The sequence below is a fragment of the Geotrypetes seraphini genome, chromosome 9 (assembly GCF_902459505.1).
Source record: "Geotrypetes seraphini chromosome 9, aGeoSer1.1, whole genome shotgun sequence".
NCBI lineage: Eukaryota > Metazoa > Chordata > Amphibia > Gymnophiona > Dermophiidae > Geotrypetes > Geotrypetes seraphini.
Genome location: NC_047092.1, coordinates 53,909,063 through 53,925,018, shown reverse-complemented (window position 1 = coordinate 53,925,018; position 15,956 = coordinate 53,909,063). Strand labels below are relative to the sequence as shown.

The 15,956-nt window shown below is 43.4% G+C and overlaps 1 protein-coding gene across 31 annotated transcripts in view; it reads left to right on the top strand.

Annotated features, from left to right (window-relative positions):
* The window catches only part of FOXP2 (forkhead box P2), a 979,918-nt gene that overhangs the window by 909,240 nt on the left and 54,722 nt on the right, over window positions 1–15,956 (top strand). For all 31 annotated transcript variants that reach the window (XR_004540577.1, XR_004540578.1, XM_033957711.1 and 28 more), the window contains 2 exons: window positions 7,581–7,702; window positions 13,485–13,554. Coding sequence is in view for 29 of the 31 variants with exons in the window: in XM_033957711.1 (XP_033813602.1) it covers window positions 7,581–7,702; window positions 13,485–13,554 (192 nt within the window). In the remaining 2 variants the exon portion in view is untranslated. The remainder of the gene's footprint in view (window positions 1–7,580; window positions 7,703–13,484; window positions 13,555–15,956) is intronic.

Genomic DNA, 15,956 nt, shown 5'->3' with positions numbered 1-15,956 from the left:
TTAAGATCAATCAAATCCTTGGATTTCAGGTCAGATGCTATATCTGCTTATGCTTTTCTTTCTTTCTTTCTTTTTAAAGACTTTTTTCTCTTAAAGCAATCCAGCAGCTTCTCTTCGTTCAAGCAAAAAAAAACCCCAAAACCCCAAAACATTAAAATGACTGACTTTTTTATGCTTGCAAAATAAAATTAGAGCACCATTTAATATAGGGGCCCTTTTAGTAAGGCGCTCTTGCCGTTTGCGTTAGCGTTTAGCGCGTGCTAATATTTAGCGTGGGCTAAAATGGCTGGTGTGCATTAGTAAAAGGACCCCATAGTTGCTAACAACATGCTGATTCATTTGGGGTATGGGAAATTTCTCAAAAATGGTGCTTCTTTATAATGTTATAGTATAAATTATAAGAATGACATAGGAGTTCTTTCATTAAATGTGTAGATTTTTGCACTTTAACAGCAAAAATTAACATGCCTTAACTGCTAATTGTTGGAGCATAGTAAGCACATCCCCTGCAATTACTATGCTGAAATCTTCATAACAGCGGAACCTGGATAGGCCCGCTCCCTATATACACCCTTTAACCTACACCCCACCTCCTTTTTCCCTCTAACAAAAACACAACTCTACTTATGGTGAAAATTAGCCACTGCCCTGTTCATTGGTAATTACAGATTGATAAATATAAACATTTAAACAGCATATTAACATGATAACACAAAAATTCCCGAGCTACTGTAAATGAAGTTATGGCCCCCGACCCCGCCATGGAAGTAAGGATCTGAGGGGTGGCATGTCCCCCACATGCCCCATTATCCCGGGTCACCTGACCCACCAGGTACAGCTCCCAGCCGGCCCACTGCTCATCCCCTGATGAGCCCAGCAGCCAGTAGCTCGGGATACCGCCATAGGGCCTGTAATGCCATTACAGGCCTCCCCAATGAACAAATCTGCGACTAAGACAGCGCCCAATGCTCACAACCCATCGAGAAATCGTCCAACAGCAAATCCCAGCCCAAATCCGACAATTGCACTCGATCCCTCACGAACAAGCCCACACAGGAAACATCCACCCACTCGTGTCTAAGTTGAACCCCCCCTAGACTCCACCCAACGCCCAACTTGGCGATTGACTTTACACAAACCCCTGGTCCACTTCCGGGACTCCAGCCGGCGTGGTCGGTGAATAATATCCGACCACAGCAGCGTCGTGCCAGGGAACCGTTCCAAAACCACCCGAAGATCATCCTGTATAGTGTCAGTCAGATGCTTCCCCGTCTGGGAATCCACGTCGTTAACGCCCAAATGTAGCAGCAACACATCCGGATGACGAGGGCGACGTTGGAAGTCCGCCAGTATCGATAACAGCTGATGCCATCGCATGCCCCATTGACCCCACCAGGAAACGCAAATTCCCAATCGCTGCAGACCCAGGTGCTGGCCTCCGGGCCGGATCACGACATGCTCCCCTGCCCAGTGGACAAAGGAGTGCCCAACAATCCACACCGTACGCAGCCACCGCACCACATTTGCAAGGCAAACCCAGCAATCAAACCCAACCCAATAAGAAAAACTGAGTTAGTAAAGTGTCAGAACAGAGCATGCAAACAACCACTCTCAACCACCTGCACCTCACAAGAACCTAGTATCCCCTCTGTAGAATCCCGAACAGATGCGCCCTGTCTAAGGTCCCCCTCGGTCCGGACTCTGGGCCACCCCGTGAGGACGAATATAACTCCTGTAGCTCCCCGAGGACCAGTGCCCCAACTGTTGAATCCCCACTCCCTGCACCCCCACCAGAAACACACACGTGGCCGCCCCAATCCTAAATGAATGAGTGCCATAGCGTGCCGGCTCCTCTCCACACTGGCGCAAAACCAAGCGCAGCACGGCTAAGAACTGATAGCGCGTAAGGGACAACCCATCTACATGCAGCAACAAGGCCAGCCCCAACGAAGGACAAACCGCCATGTAAGCAGACAGAGCCGCCACCGGGCACGTAACACTGCCCACTATCTTATGCAAAACCACCATGCAGCTCCTGCCCAGCTGGTCCGTCTTGGATCTGGCAATATATAAAGTAACGGAGCTGTCACCACACTGAACATGCTGCAACAAGAGGCCACGCGCACCCGCGGAGTCGTCAGGATGCACAAGTAGCTCCCCGATATGGAAGGCTCCAAAGAATGCTAGAGAAAACGCCGCTGTAAACAGCAGCTCCTCGTATCAGGACCGTGCCACTGCTGGCAACTCCGCGAGTATCCTCACCAACAAATCATGAGAGATTGGTGACGGGGAGTCCGGTTGCTGTGGCGCAATCCGAGCCATGGCTGCCAGCATTCTACGCACCAAAAAAAACAGAAGATGGGCAACGCCACCCCAAAACCTTAGAAAAGAAGGCAAAGCCAGCTAAGTAGCCGTCACCACTCCCCAGGACAAACCCCTGTGATGGGAATCCAACACAAAATCAGCCAGCAAGTCCTCTGATACTGGCCCCGGGATCCATCCCCGAGATGAAAGGAAGGCGAACAATCGTCTGAATCCAGCATTGTAGCGATTCCAGGTGGACGGAGCCACCGACTATCTCAACATGTCCCAGAGCCTTTCGCGACCAGGCTCCATAAATGCGCTGGCATCCATAACCCCTGGGGCCGCGCTTCTGGCGCCAACAGACAAAACTGCGAAAAGTTAAATTTGAGAGAGTGCATCAGCAATACAGTTATGCACCCTGGCACATGCCTAACCCTGATATACAAATTGAGCTGCAGACAACACAAGACAATCTCACGCAACAACTTGTTAACCTGCAAACACTTCACAGCATGCCGATTCACAACCAGGCCAGAGTTCGCAGGTGACCAGCAGCGGGAAGAGCTCCAGGAGTCACATTGCTGCCAAGCACCCGGCCATGGCGCTGCGCACCGGTCCCCTTGGCAGTAAAGGCCAAAACCTAGTCCACTGGCCGCGTCCGAGTACAGCTCCAAATCCTGGTTAGACAACTTGGGCTGCTGAATCGGAAGCGTCCTATTAAAACGGGCAAGGAAAAGGGCCCACATCCGGAGATCGGCCCGTATGCTAGCCGAGATGCGTACGAAGCGATACCCAAAAAAGTAAGCACCATAGAGGGTCCCTCCGATTTATCCGCTGCCAAGGGAATCCTGAATTCAGAGGCCACACTTTCAAAAGTGGCCTTTAATCGGGAACACACCGCTGACTCTGCCGCTCCAATGAAGAGAAAGAATCCTCCTGCGCTTTCCGCACCGTGACCCAGTGCTGAATTGGTTCCGTGGCTTCCTTATGTCCCGCACTTATCAAGTACGTTTTAATTATGAACTTTCAGATACCTGGAGCAATCCATCCGGTGTGCCATAAGGGTCTCCGCTATCTCCATTGCTCTTCAACGTCTACATGTCCTCACTAGGCACGCAGCTAACCCAGTTAGGGATAAAACTATTTAGTTATGCAGATGATTTTATGGTCATCATCCCATTTGTTAATTCTATCTCTGAAACTATTCCTAAAGCTTCAGAAGCCATAAACGTGATGGAGCACTGGATGACAACCTTTAGGCTCAAACTTAATTCAGAAAAGACAACTTTCTTCGTTGCTTCGCCACATCCGCTTGACACCAAATCACCACTATGTATCAATAATCCTAATTACCCTATCCAAACTACCATAAAGATACTAGGTGTAACTTTGGATCAGTGCCTAACCATGAGAGACCAGGTGGACTCCTTGATGCACAAAGTATGCACAAGAAATGGAGCAGCCCATTGGTAAACAACGATCGTAATAGAATACACCCTCAAACCGAAAACCCAGAAGCGGTTAAGAGGAGGGATGTACTGGCAAAAGCCGAAAGGCAGACTCAATGTCCACTTTAGCCAGAAGTGCACCACGCCCAGGCTGCAAAATAAGTCAAAGTGCACAGTCAAAGGAGGAATAGCAGACTGCACAAAGGTCACGAGGGATGCCTTCATTGACGGAGCAACCCAATGGCTGCGACAGATTGTGAATCAACCGGAATGATCGCGAAGGGGGAGACCATCATAACCGAGAATGGACGCTCCCAAAAAGGCCCCACATTTCACCCCCGCCCAATCTCCTCCTGCAATTTAGACTGAACCACCTCCCGGAGTTTAGCCACAGAGGAGGCACTGGGAATCTGTACAGGGAGTACCGGTTTCTCGTACGGGATAACAAAACCCTCACCAAAACCCTTCTCTAGAACTGCTGCCGCTCTCCGGCCATGGTTAAGCGAGTATGGCGAACGGAGAGCCCCCATCCTAATCGGAGTGGGCACCACAGGGGTACAAACCTCACTTGGCTGGCCCCGTAGGCACGGCAACTCCTTTTTTAGGACATTTAAGCGCGGAGTGACTCTGCCCGCATAGCGAACAGGCATGCCAGAATCTACAGTCAGAAAACAGGCAGGTTGCTGTGTTGCACTTCCAGCAGAGGTTGTTCCCACCCCCTGAACCTTATCCATTTCACACTCGTCGATCACTGTTGCGCCAACCGCACCGAGCCACTCCCAACTGCACCACCTGGTTGATCTCCACAGGTTGATATCTTGGGTACCCCACAACATGAGCTGGTTTTCCTCCATCTTATCGCGAAATGCTTCGTCATAGTTGAGCCAAGCCCAACCACTGAAGCGATGATAAGCATTGAGAACCGAGTCAGCATAAGCCAAAAGCAGGCCATAATCCTGAGGACATTCCTGGCTCCACACGCTAGCTAGCCGCAGAAATGCCCTCATCCAGTTAATGACATTACAGGAGACCTAACCTGATTTAACCCTACCATCTTCCTTTTTCACCTTCTTTTTACTCTTCCTACGCGCCCTTCCTTCGAGGAGCCGGAAAATATCAATACACACCCACTTCCGAATTCTGCGGCGAAACGCCCTGGGCACCTTCTTCCAGAGCTCGGTGAGCGCCACTAACACCGGAGCGCCCCTGTTCTGGCCCTCCTGCCCTGCCTACATACCCGCCACTCTCGTCTGACATCGGGAGGAAGACGAAGAAGAAGTGGAGGTTAAAGAGGAAGAAGACGAAGAAGAGGAGGAATCCCTATCTCTCCGCCTGCGCTTTCCCTTCCCCTTCTTCCTACCCTGGCACCCCCCCCCCTACAGCAGCCACTATGGCCATATTACCCATGTCCTGCGCTCCTCTAGTGATGACAACTCCGCCCGTCGCTCCAGAGGTGCCATCCGCAGCAGCCACCGTTTTGGGACACCGCCGTCCGGTCACAGCAGACGCGACTCCTTCTCCAGTGGCGCCATCCGCAGCAACCATGTGACCAAGACCTCTCCAACCAAGCTCCGCTGTCTGAACTCTTCTGGAACTCCGCACAGCCGCCTGGGAACAACGTGATCCACTGTGGGAAGTAGTGGCCATGGCCTCTCGGCCCGTTGGAGATCCACTGAATTCCTGTGAAGAAAAATCTGGACAGGGAACAGAAAACTGCACAGCACCAGTAGAATTAACACTGGAGGGACACCCGGAACCCCCTACTCCCCCCGAGGGCCCACAAATCGGCCGGACCACTGCCTCTACCAGCCCCCCTGCCCCATGCTGTTGCACTCCCCGGAAAGGTCGACCCACCAATTGGCCAGGGAGCAGGACCCTATCCAACACCCCAAAGCCCAGGGCGGCCAGAAGTTAGAGGAAACTGGGGGCTGCCACTCCGCCAGTGGCTGAGCAGCCACGCCCACACCAAACACCCCTGACGGCACTCTAATACCAGCACCCACACTCATCCCCGAGGCAGCCTGGATCTCAACCGGCACACTTCCCACTGCAGCACAAGCATCCTCACCCCTGTCCCAAATTGGAATCCTGGCAGACAGAGATGGCACAATCCCAAGTCACCTAGACCTCTTGCACCACAGCCAGCCGGCTCTCAACGGCTGTACGTGGCTCAGGTCCCGTCCACCTAGCGCCTACCCTGCGGCCTGCAATTTGCTCCCAGACGCCACCACCAAAGCGCATCCCCAGTCTCTACCACAGGACCTACCCCCCTTATGGGCCTTCCCGCCAGACCGCACAACAAACTCGCTTCCTCCCCCAACTTTAACGCGGGAACGCCTCAGCAGCAGCAATCGCTCTCGGGCCGGCGCAGTACTCACCGGCACCTCCACCTCGTCGAAGGAATCACCGACTGCGAAGGAGAGCTCGACTGCATCGCCGCTGGTTCCCACACCAGCCTCTATCTGTGCTACAGCCTCAGTGCTAACACCGACAAAAAGGAAAGCCACCTCGGAGGACCAGTGTGCATTAACTACTGGATTCTATATATGGCTCCCAAAATTGGGCACCAAACCAAGATGAGTGTCTACCTAGCTAAATTGGCTACCAAGCCAAATAGTGCCAATACTCAGGTTCTAATTGGCACTAATTACTATCAATTTGGATTTAGGCATACATCTTGCTATTCGCTATTCTATAACAATATGCACCCAAATCACATAGGGCTCCTTTTTTTAAGGTGCACTAGCATTTTTAGCGCACGCACACGATTAGCACATGCTAGCTGAAAAATTACCGCCTGCTTAAAAGGAGGCGTTAGCAGCTAGCGTACCTTTGTAAAAGGAGCCCATAGTGTGCAACCCAAAAGGGGCCAAGGCTATGGGACAAGGTTGGGCAGGTCAGGGTTGTTTCTAAAATTTGTTTGCAATATTATAGAATACTGGGGCTGTGTGCCCAAATTGAATACCAGGAACCACACCTAAATAAGTCCTGGCACCTAGTGGTATTTTATAATGGATGCTCATCTTTAGACACCAATTTTTGAATGCCATTTACTGAATCTAACTCCGAGTGCTTATTGCACCATAATAAAAGTATTTAGATTGAATTAAAAGTGTAAGTTTTGAAAATTATTCTAGAACAGAACTTCCATCATGTTTGTTGAACAACCATTATAGAAATCGAAGCACAGAGCAATAGGTTCTTCTAAAGATATTTAATTCACTTGAAGATATTTTAGAAACTTTCTGGGGAAAAGTATTTTTTAAATGTCATAAGTAGGAATTATTATTTGGTAGGCAGAACATTGCAACATAGCTTCCATTTGTCATCTAATAATACAGAATAAACAAACTCTGTCATTTCGTTATTATAGGGGTGAAAAGAATGCCTTTGAGCTTATTTGCATAAAGCTTTGTGCAAAATTAACACTTGTCACTGTAGCCTGTATAGCATTTTAATATCTCAGGAAGGACTTGCTCGTCCTAATATTTCAGCCATTCCCAAGTGCTTGATCAGGGACATAACAGAGCTGACCTACTTGTTCTGGCATTTTAAAAGATACTGTAATTTGTACAGATATAGCAATTTAAATCAGTTCAATGAAAGGAAGGTTTTGACACAGTTAGTATTAAAATAGCTAAAAATGAGTCTATTACCACAAAGTTCAAACTACAGATTCCACTGATTGTATGAAATGTATACAGTATATACCTGTAAATGAATATTCACAATTACTGTTTTTTCTATAAATTAAGACAAAATTAACCAACTGTACACTATTATAATTGATTAAATTAATACAGTTCTCTCTCTTTGTGTTTGATTTAGAACGCAGTACGTCATAACCTTAGCCTACACAAGTGTTTTGTTCGAGTAGAAAATGTTAAAGGGGCAGTATGGACAGTGGATGAGGCAGAGTATCAGAAGCGAAGGTCACAAAAGATAACGGGGTATGTTTGCAAACATTTTTTAATTTCGAAATGGCTCTCTATTCTTAATTAAATAAGAACACTTGTATAAGCTATGATATTGACAGTGAACACCTGACATAAGAGTAAAGGCTCCTTTTATTAAGCCGCGCTAGTGGTTTTAGCGCGCGCAACTTTTCATCACACGCTAACCCCTGCGCTGGCCTAAAAACTACCGTCTGCTCAAGAGGAGGCGGTAGCGACTAGCGCGGCCAGCGGTTTAGCGCGCAGTATTACGTGCGTTAAACCGCTAGCGCGCCTTTGTAAAAGGAGCCCTAAATGTGCTAAAATAAGTTTCCTATTTAGTATTTCTAGGGCAGAATGCTTACTATCCATAGAGAAAAAGCTAATAACAAATCTGTTTGTGCTTGAGTTTATTATATGTTCTTTTCTGTAAAATTAGCATTCACACCATATTCTACTGCAGTTTTTTTATTTCATTTTTAATGATAAACCTTTGGTAAATATATTTTCCAGTGCAATAGGTGAGATATTCTTGACAGATGGTTATTTCCCCATAGCCGCGGGCAGCTGCAGAAGGAATCCACTCTGAATTTTTCTCTCTGCCTCTGTTGTATTTCACTGGGTTCTCTAGCTCCACCTACAGCTGTTTCCTTCTGCACGCATGCCTGTAGAAGTGTTTGTTTTGCTCTCCCCGTTTTATTATTTTTATTCAGTGTAATTTTGTCTCTTTTTTGAGAATTTTGGTACTTGAAACGATTTCAAAGCTCTGCCTGCTTGAGAATTCAAATACTTCAGTCTGTAGCTGACTGGCCAATCCCACTAGGTAGCTATTAGCCAAACTGCATAGTTTTCTCTGGATGTCAGGGCCATCCCTGACGTGGTCTCACCTACTGTTAAGCAGAGGTCAACCAAATTTGACCATAGTGCACCCTTCATGCCCTGGTGGCACTGAGGCATAGACTCTTAATGGAGTAGATTTTTTCAAAGTCGACTCCACCACTAATGACTGGTGCTGAAGCTGTGGTTTGTCAAAACCCAGTAAAGAAATTATTTTATACAAAGAGTCCAATTTTCTGGAAGCCACTGTAATGCTGAGGGGCGTTTCCTAATTCTTATGAAGAGTCTCTTTGAGAATACCATGTAATGGTAGTCTGAGAAATTCTTTAGGAGGCTCATTGAAATATAAGGCCTCCAAGTATTCAGCAAGAGTTTGCTTCTAGCTTAACTGGTAGCTCTTTTCCAAACTGCCTAATAAATTTAGTGAAAGTCTTTCAGTAGAAGATTTAGCCCTTGGTGGAGACTTCTGTGGAGACTTTTCTGAAGGAGTATCATAAACCTCTGCTGTAGATTCAGACAAGTCCGGCATATTGTTAGGAATAGCGGTTATGCTAACAATGCTTCATTAACACAGTCTACCCCGACCCTGAAGAAGACTTCGAAACGTGTCGGGAAAGACAGGGGAAGACGTGTTAACTAAAGCTATTCACCATAAAGCTAAGTTTAAAATTACTTATTTATAAAATAAAATGAAGAATATTTTTTTCATACAACTCTGGAATTCATTGTTGGCGAATGTGGTGAAATCAGTTAACAAGCTCATAATTGAAAAAAAAAAAAAAATAATAATTGGGCAATAGGTTCCTATCGTTTTAGGCATGATTCTACAAAAGTAGGCACCTATCGCATAGCGCCTAATGTCAAATGAGGCATTCTTAGGGGCGTAGAAGGAGTTAGATACTGCTAGACACAATTCTCTAAAGGACTTAGGTGCCTATAATGTCGGCTTTTAAAAGTCTGGCCTACATTAGAGACACCTAAGTTTTTAAGTTAGGCACCAGTAGGTGCGATTCTGTAAAAGGCACCTAAGCATGATTGACACGCAATAGGCGCCTATATCTTTAGACACCATTTACAGAATTTCTCCCTTAGTGCTCCATAAATTCGATAAATTTGTTAACATTTTAACTATGATTAAATTTTTTTGTTTTAACTTCCCTCTGTTGGCCAGCATTGTTTTTTTCTCCCCTTGCCTGTCCCACAGTCCGACATTTCTTCTCTCACCTCCCTGGCTTGGCTCTGCATAGGGTTGCTGGCAGAGACAACAATTCCCACACATAGGGCCTCTTCTATCAAAGTGCGCTAGCAGTTTTTAGTGCAGAGAGCCACGCTGAATGGCCCGCGCTGCTCCTGACGCTCATAGGAACTCTATGTGCATCGAGAGCAGCGCAGGCCATTCAGCGTGGCTTACCACACTACAAACTGCTAGCGCGGTTTGATAGAAGAGGCCCATAGTCTCCAGTTAACTCAGAAGCCTTTCCTCTGCTGTGTCCTACTCCTCACTAGCGACTCCTATTTTGCCTTTGCATTCTGTGATTAAGCAGCGATTTATCATGCAATTAAAGTTTTTAAGTGCGCAATTAATCTCAATCAAAGTTTTTAATCATTGCCCACCCTTAGTAATCCCTGGTTCTGCCTATTAAAATTACTGCTGCAGGTTCCATAATTCATTGGGATAGGGTTGTCTGAAAATCAGGACAACTGAAACTAGTTAAGTTAGCAGCTACAGAATTACTTCTACTCGAGTGCACATTATAGGTCTGAATTTATAACAGGGTGCTTAAGTGAAAAGTCCAAAAAGGGAATCTACTTTATAAAGGCAACATAAAGGCCTTTAACTCCCAGAACCACCCTGTGGTAGTGTGTGCTAGCAGCCATGTATGGAGCCTTCACAAATGTAGCTACACATCTTGAAACTTGACAAGCAGATGCAGCAGCTTATTCATGTCACAGATTGAACAAGTAAGAAAAGCAAGTCTCTTGAGTTCACATATTCTTTCCTTCAGTCCTGTCCCAATTTCAATATTCACTAGTCCTGATCTCCCCAATTAACCCAGCCCAGGCCTAGCTCTGGAGAGTTCTCATGTTAGAACCTTGCAAACCAAGGGATAAATTAGTCTACCTTGGCAATCTCATAAGCAATCTCTGGAAGCATAGGGAAAATGTGGCTCCTGCCTTCCCTGGGGTCCATCTTTGGACATAGCAACCCCAGCCCTTTGAAACCTCTTCTGGAAAACCTCTTCTCCTGTCCTGGACCCATCTTCCCACACTGCAACCCTCAATTTGAACTCTCCTAGAGAAGTGCTTCTCCTGCCCTGGGCCATCTTCCAACACTGCAACTTCAGTGTTAAAACACACTTGGAGAATCCCTTACTCTGGGTCTTTCTGTTCTGTTCTGTCATAGGCATTCCTGACTAAGCCTTGCCCACCTGACTCAGCAAGTTAGCTCTCCCTATCTTAACCTAGCTCAATGTCAGTCTCAGTGAGAGTGTGCTCTTAAGGAACCCCTAGCTTATATTGCCCACTCCCAATAGCAAGCAAATATCAATGCTCACATTCATTCCTGCATTGAAGCTGGTGTAAATCTGTGCACATACTTCATGTGTGTACCATTGCAATTCCACTTATGGTCTGTCAAAACTACATACCCAGGAAGAGAATGGGATGATTCAGCACAGCCATTTCAGTGCAGCCAGTTCAGTACATCCCTTTCAGAGCGGTCCTTTCAGTATGGGACAGTTCATCACAGCTGTTTCATCATAGTTCTTTCAACACGGGCTTTTTCATCTCTTAATATTAAGATGCCCTCTCAAAGTCAACCTTTTACCCTGGAAGTCTTTCTTCTGGACAACTTTCTGTTCCAAAATAAAGGGAAACTTTATGATGCGCCTGATTGATCTGTGATAGTGCCTCCTCCCCCCTTTTCAAACATTAAAGTTACCAGATGATGCAGAAGCAGGAGTTTGCATATCAGAATATTCAGTTACTTGAGTGGTGTTTCATTTAAGGTAGGCTATACCACTCAAGTAACTGAATAATCTGAATAAGGCTCCTGAGGCAGGCCATATTGGCCGAAACACATGTGTGTTGAGCCATCGCACAGACTTTTATGATTGTTGAATAAGCTGCACACCGATATTTCTTCATTTCTCCACTGTGGTTTGTTTGTTTCTGCTTGGATTGTGGAGAATTGTCTCCTGGTTTGTCTTACCATTCCATCTGTAAAATAGACTAGACATACATTAAAGTATAAAAATTTCTCAGCAAGCCAAAATGGGCAAGTGATGAAACAAAAACAAGCGATGCATGCAACTGCCAAAAAGTACTTTTATTAGAAAAAAAAGAGTGAAAACTGTATATTAAATATTATGATAAATTTACACTATGGTATCACCGTAACTGTAAAGTTGGTGTGCACATTACAAATTGGACAAGGTGAAATTGAATGTGAAATCATTTAAAATAAGGGACATGAATGGAACACAAAAGTGCTGGTGGTGTGAATACATTAGAGAAATGGAATTAACTTGGCTGACTCTGTCAATGAAGCTAAATGTCCATATTGTATCAAATGAGCCGCAGATAAAAACACAGAAACGTAAATACTGGAAGAATGCAAAACTAACTTACCACCAAATGTCTCAATCTATGCGTTTCAAAGAAGCCGTAGTTTACAGGATTACATAGTCCAAAGCTGAAAGAAACAGGCAACATATGCCGTGTTTCTTAAAAAGGACTTTTGTGGTGGGAAAAATCTCATAGTAACATTGACTTGCTGAGGCATTCTTACACTTTAATGTATGTCTAGTTTATTTTACACATATTTCTTTTTCTAACACATCGCTTTTCTTATTGCGTACACTTATTATTCCATTTTCCCCGTATACTCGCCTTTGTGTGGTTTCACCTTACACATGTTTGTCACTTTTATATTCCCATTGTTGCTTCTTTCTTTTTTATTCTTCCACACTTTTTGTCATTCTTTCCATTGCCATTTTTTCTTTTTCTCATTATTTCTTCTTGCTGTTTCAATATATTGGTTTCATTATTTCTTTTGCTCCCCATTTTTCTTTGTTGCTTCTTGCTATTTTGTTATATTGCAGTTTTCACATCTTTTTCTTTAGTATTTTATGTTACACTGTGTTTCTCAGTACAAACTTCATTTGGTTCATCACACATCAGGCATACATAATTTTTTACTTCTACATTGCTCCTCTCCCTATTTTATGTTATAATACACCTCTAATTATAAATTTGTATGCTTTTTGTTGCATATGTTCTAGACCAGGGCTGCCCAATTCCAGTCCTCGAGATCTACAGGCAGGCCAAGTTTTCAGGATATCCACAATGAATATGCATGAGAAAGATTTGCCTGCACTGCCTTCTTGGTATGCAAAGCTCTCTCATGTATGTTCATTGTGGATATCCTGAAAACCTGGTCTCCTGTAGATCTCGAGGACTGGAACTGGGCAGCCCTGTTCTAGACTTTAATCACCCCCACCAGGTTTCTATAAAGTATCACTGTTGTCCCTGGTAGCTCTAATTTATTGTTTTATTATATATATATATAATACTTTCAAGTATATGCTTTGTGTAATCTAGGTTCACGTTCAATGTTTTTTTATTACTGTCGCATAAATTTTTCCATTAGTATACTAATTATATAATATATATTTTTTAATATACCTTTTAAATGTATGATTTGTTATATTTTACTTTGATTTTATATGTTTGTTTTATTGTTCACATTTTTATATGTTTAGGCTCCTAATGCAGGCCTTGTGGCCGAAACATGTTACATGCTGAGTCTCTTTGTGAAATGAAGCCATCTGATTTAATGTTATTGACTAGTTTTGGTCTTTTGTCTTTCCCACTGTGTTGCTGCTCGTCTTGGACATGAGGTGAATTTGTCTTCTGCTTGGCTTTTAAGATTTAAAGTAATACAGATATATTCCTTTTTCAGGAGTCCAACATTGGTCAAAAATATACCTACGAGTCTAGGTTATGGAGCAGCTCTTAATGCAAGTTTGCAGGTAACACTAAAAGCTCTGTTTACTTAAGTTTACTGTTTATTCAAGATTTGATATGCTGCCATTTGGAGTACTGTCATGGCAGTTTAGACTATTAATATCATAAACCAATTAGGAAAAGAAATATAACGCCATCTAGTATAAAAGAACCAACTGCTCTGTATCTCATGCACTGGTTCCTACTATTCCCCTACTGCCACTTTGTTTCAGTTTATTGGGCTATCTGAAAGAACATAAGAACAGTCTTACTGGATCAGACCAATGTTCCATCTAGCCTAGTTATCCTATCTTCACAGAAGTCAATCCAAGTCACAAGTACCTGGTGAACACCCAAATAGTAGCAGCATTCCATTCCACCGATTCAGGGCAAGCAGTGGCTTCTCCCATGTCTGTCTCAACAGCAGTTTATAGACTTTTCCTTCAGGAACCTGTTCAAACCTTTTTTAAAACCAACTACATTAACAACTTACCACATACTCTGGCAACACATTCCAGAGCTTAACTATTCTCTGAGTGAAAAAATATTTCTTCCTTTTGGTTTTTAAAGTATTACTCTGTAACTTCATTGAGTGTCCCCTAGTCTTTATAAATCTTCATGCAGTAAAAAAATTGTTCTACACTATTCAGGATTTTGTAGACTTCGATCATATATCCCCTCAGCTGTCTCTTTTCCAAACTGAAGAGACAAGACTTAAAGATATGTCATGATTCAATCAGTTCCTAAATGCATCCAAAATAAAAATATTTTAAGATATTTCTTGAATTCCTGTTAAGATGAATCAGGTCTTAGGAAAAAGGTCAGATTATTATAAAGAAAAGGGCTTACAACACTAAGATAGAAGGTTGAGTATGCTGATTGCTATTGGAGGAGTTTTTCACAGGGATTTTCTTTTTGTGTTCCGTTTTTATCCACTTTTGAAATAAACATCGGATGTTAATCTGTTTACTTTTACATCACACTTCGAGACTCCTGATGCAGGCCATAAGGCCGAAACATGTACATGTCGGGTCTGTGTTGTGATATTAAGAAATAAAGGAAGGTTGTTTGCGAAACATCTGGAGCTCACCAGTCTTTATTTGGACTCCTCCACTCCTTTTGTGTCTAGATATGGTTACCAAACCAGCTGATAAAGGCAGTGGTATTGTCCTAATAGACAGAAAGAAATATGTAGCAAAAATTCTGAGACAAATTTACAATCCAACATACTATGTATTATTAGCTGAAGCCCCTGATTCCTCTCGGCAGTTAGAGATCCAGCAATTAGTAGATTTCACATTTGGTGCCGGATATATTACATCAAAAGAAAAACACCAACCATTCCCACCATCTATGTTCTACCAAAAATATATAAGTCCATTGATAACCCTCCTGGCAGACTGATTCTCTCAGGCAATGGATCGGTGCTTATTCAAATTTGTCAATTTCTCTTTTTCTTGAGATCCTTCATCCCAGTCATGAAGTCTTATCTTAGAGACTCCACATACATTATGAATTCTCTAGCTGACTATGATGGTGATTTTTAAGTGATACAGTGTTAGTTACATGACTTTGAATCACTCTATACAAACATTCCACAATTAGAATGTTTGACAATAATAGAAGCCACATTTTTAAAAAGTGAGAAATACCATAAAGTTCCTAACCATTTTATTTGGGCATTAGCAACAATGCAATGACCCAAAATTATTTCTGTTTTCAGGACACTTTTTTCCCCCAACAGATAAGAGGAATGGCTATGGGGGTTCCTCAATGTTTCTAGACCTCGCCAATCTTTACGTTGTGCACTTCAAAGAAATTCACCTTGGTGTGTGCATGTATAGTGCAAATTTAAAGATCTATAAATGCTACATAAACAACATTTTTATTTTATGGAAAGGCTCTGTCGATAGGCTGCTTCAGTTCTGCAATGGTTAAATTTTCTAGAGCCACATTTGAAGTTTAAAATCCAGTGTGATACTAATGAGATTTCATTTCTTGACATATTAATTTCTTAGACAGACTATATTTTTCGACCAATGTTTATAGGAAATCAACAAATAGGAATAGATTGTAACAGCATTCACAATAGGAGCATCAAGAGAAATGTATCATATAGCCAGTTTCTACATCTAAGAAGATCATGTTCTGACACTAATGGTTATGAAATACAAGCTAACAAATTATTTCAGAGATTTTAACAAAGGGGTTACCCAAAAGAAATATGTTTCTGATTATTTTAATAAAGCATGGTTTTCAAACAGAGATGATCTTTTAAAACATCAAGTTGTTAGTTCAAAGCCTGATATTGTCTGCACATTAAAATTTTCCCATTTTGGACATAGTGTTTGCAACATCATTAAGAAAATTTGACATATTCTGTCTCTACGTATGTATTTAAAAAAATTTTTTAAACCCCATACTTCCA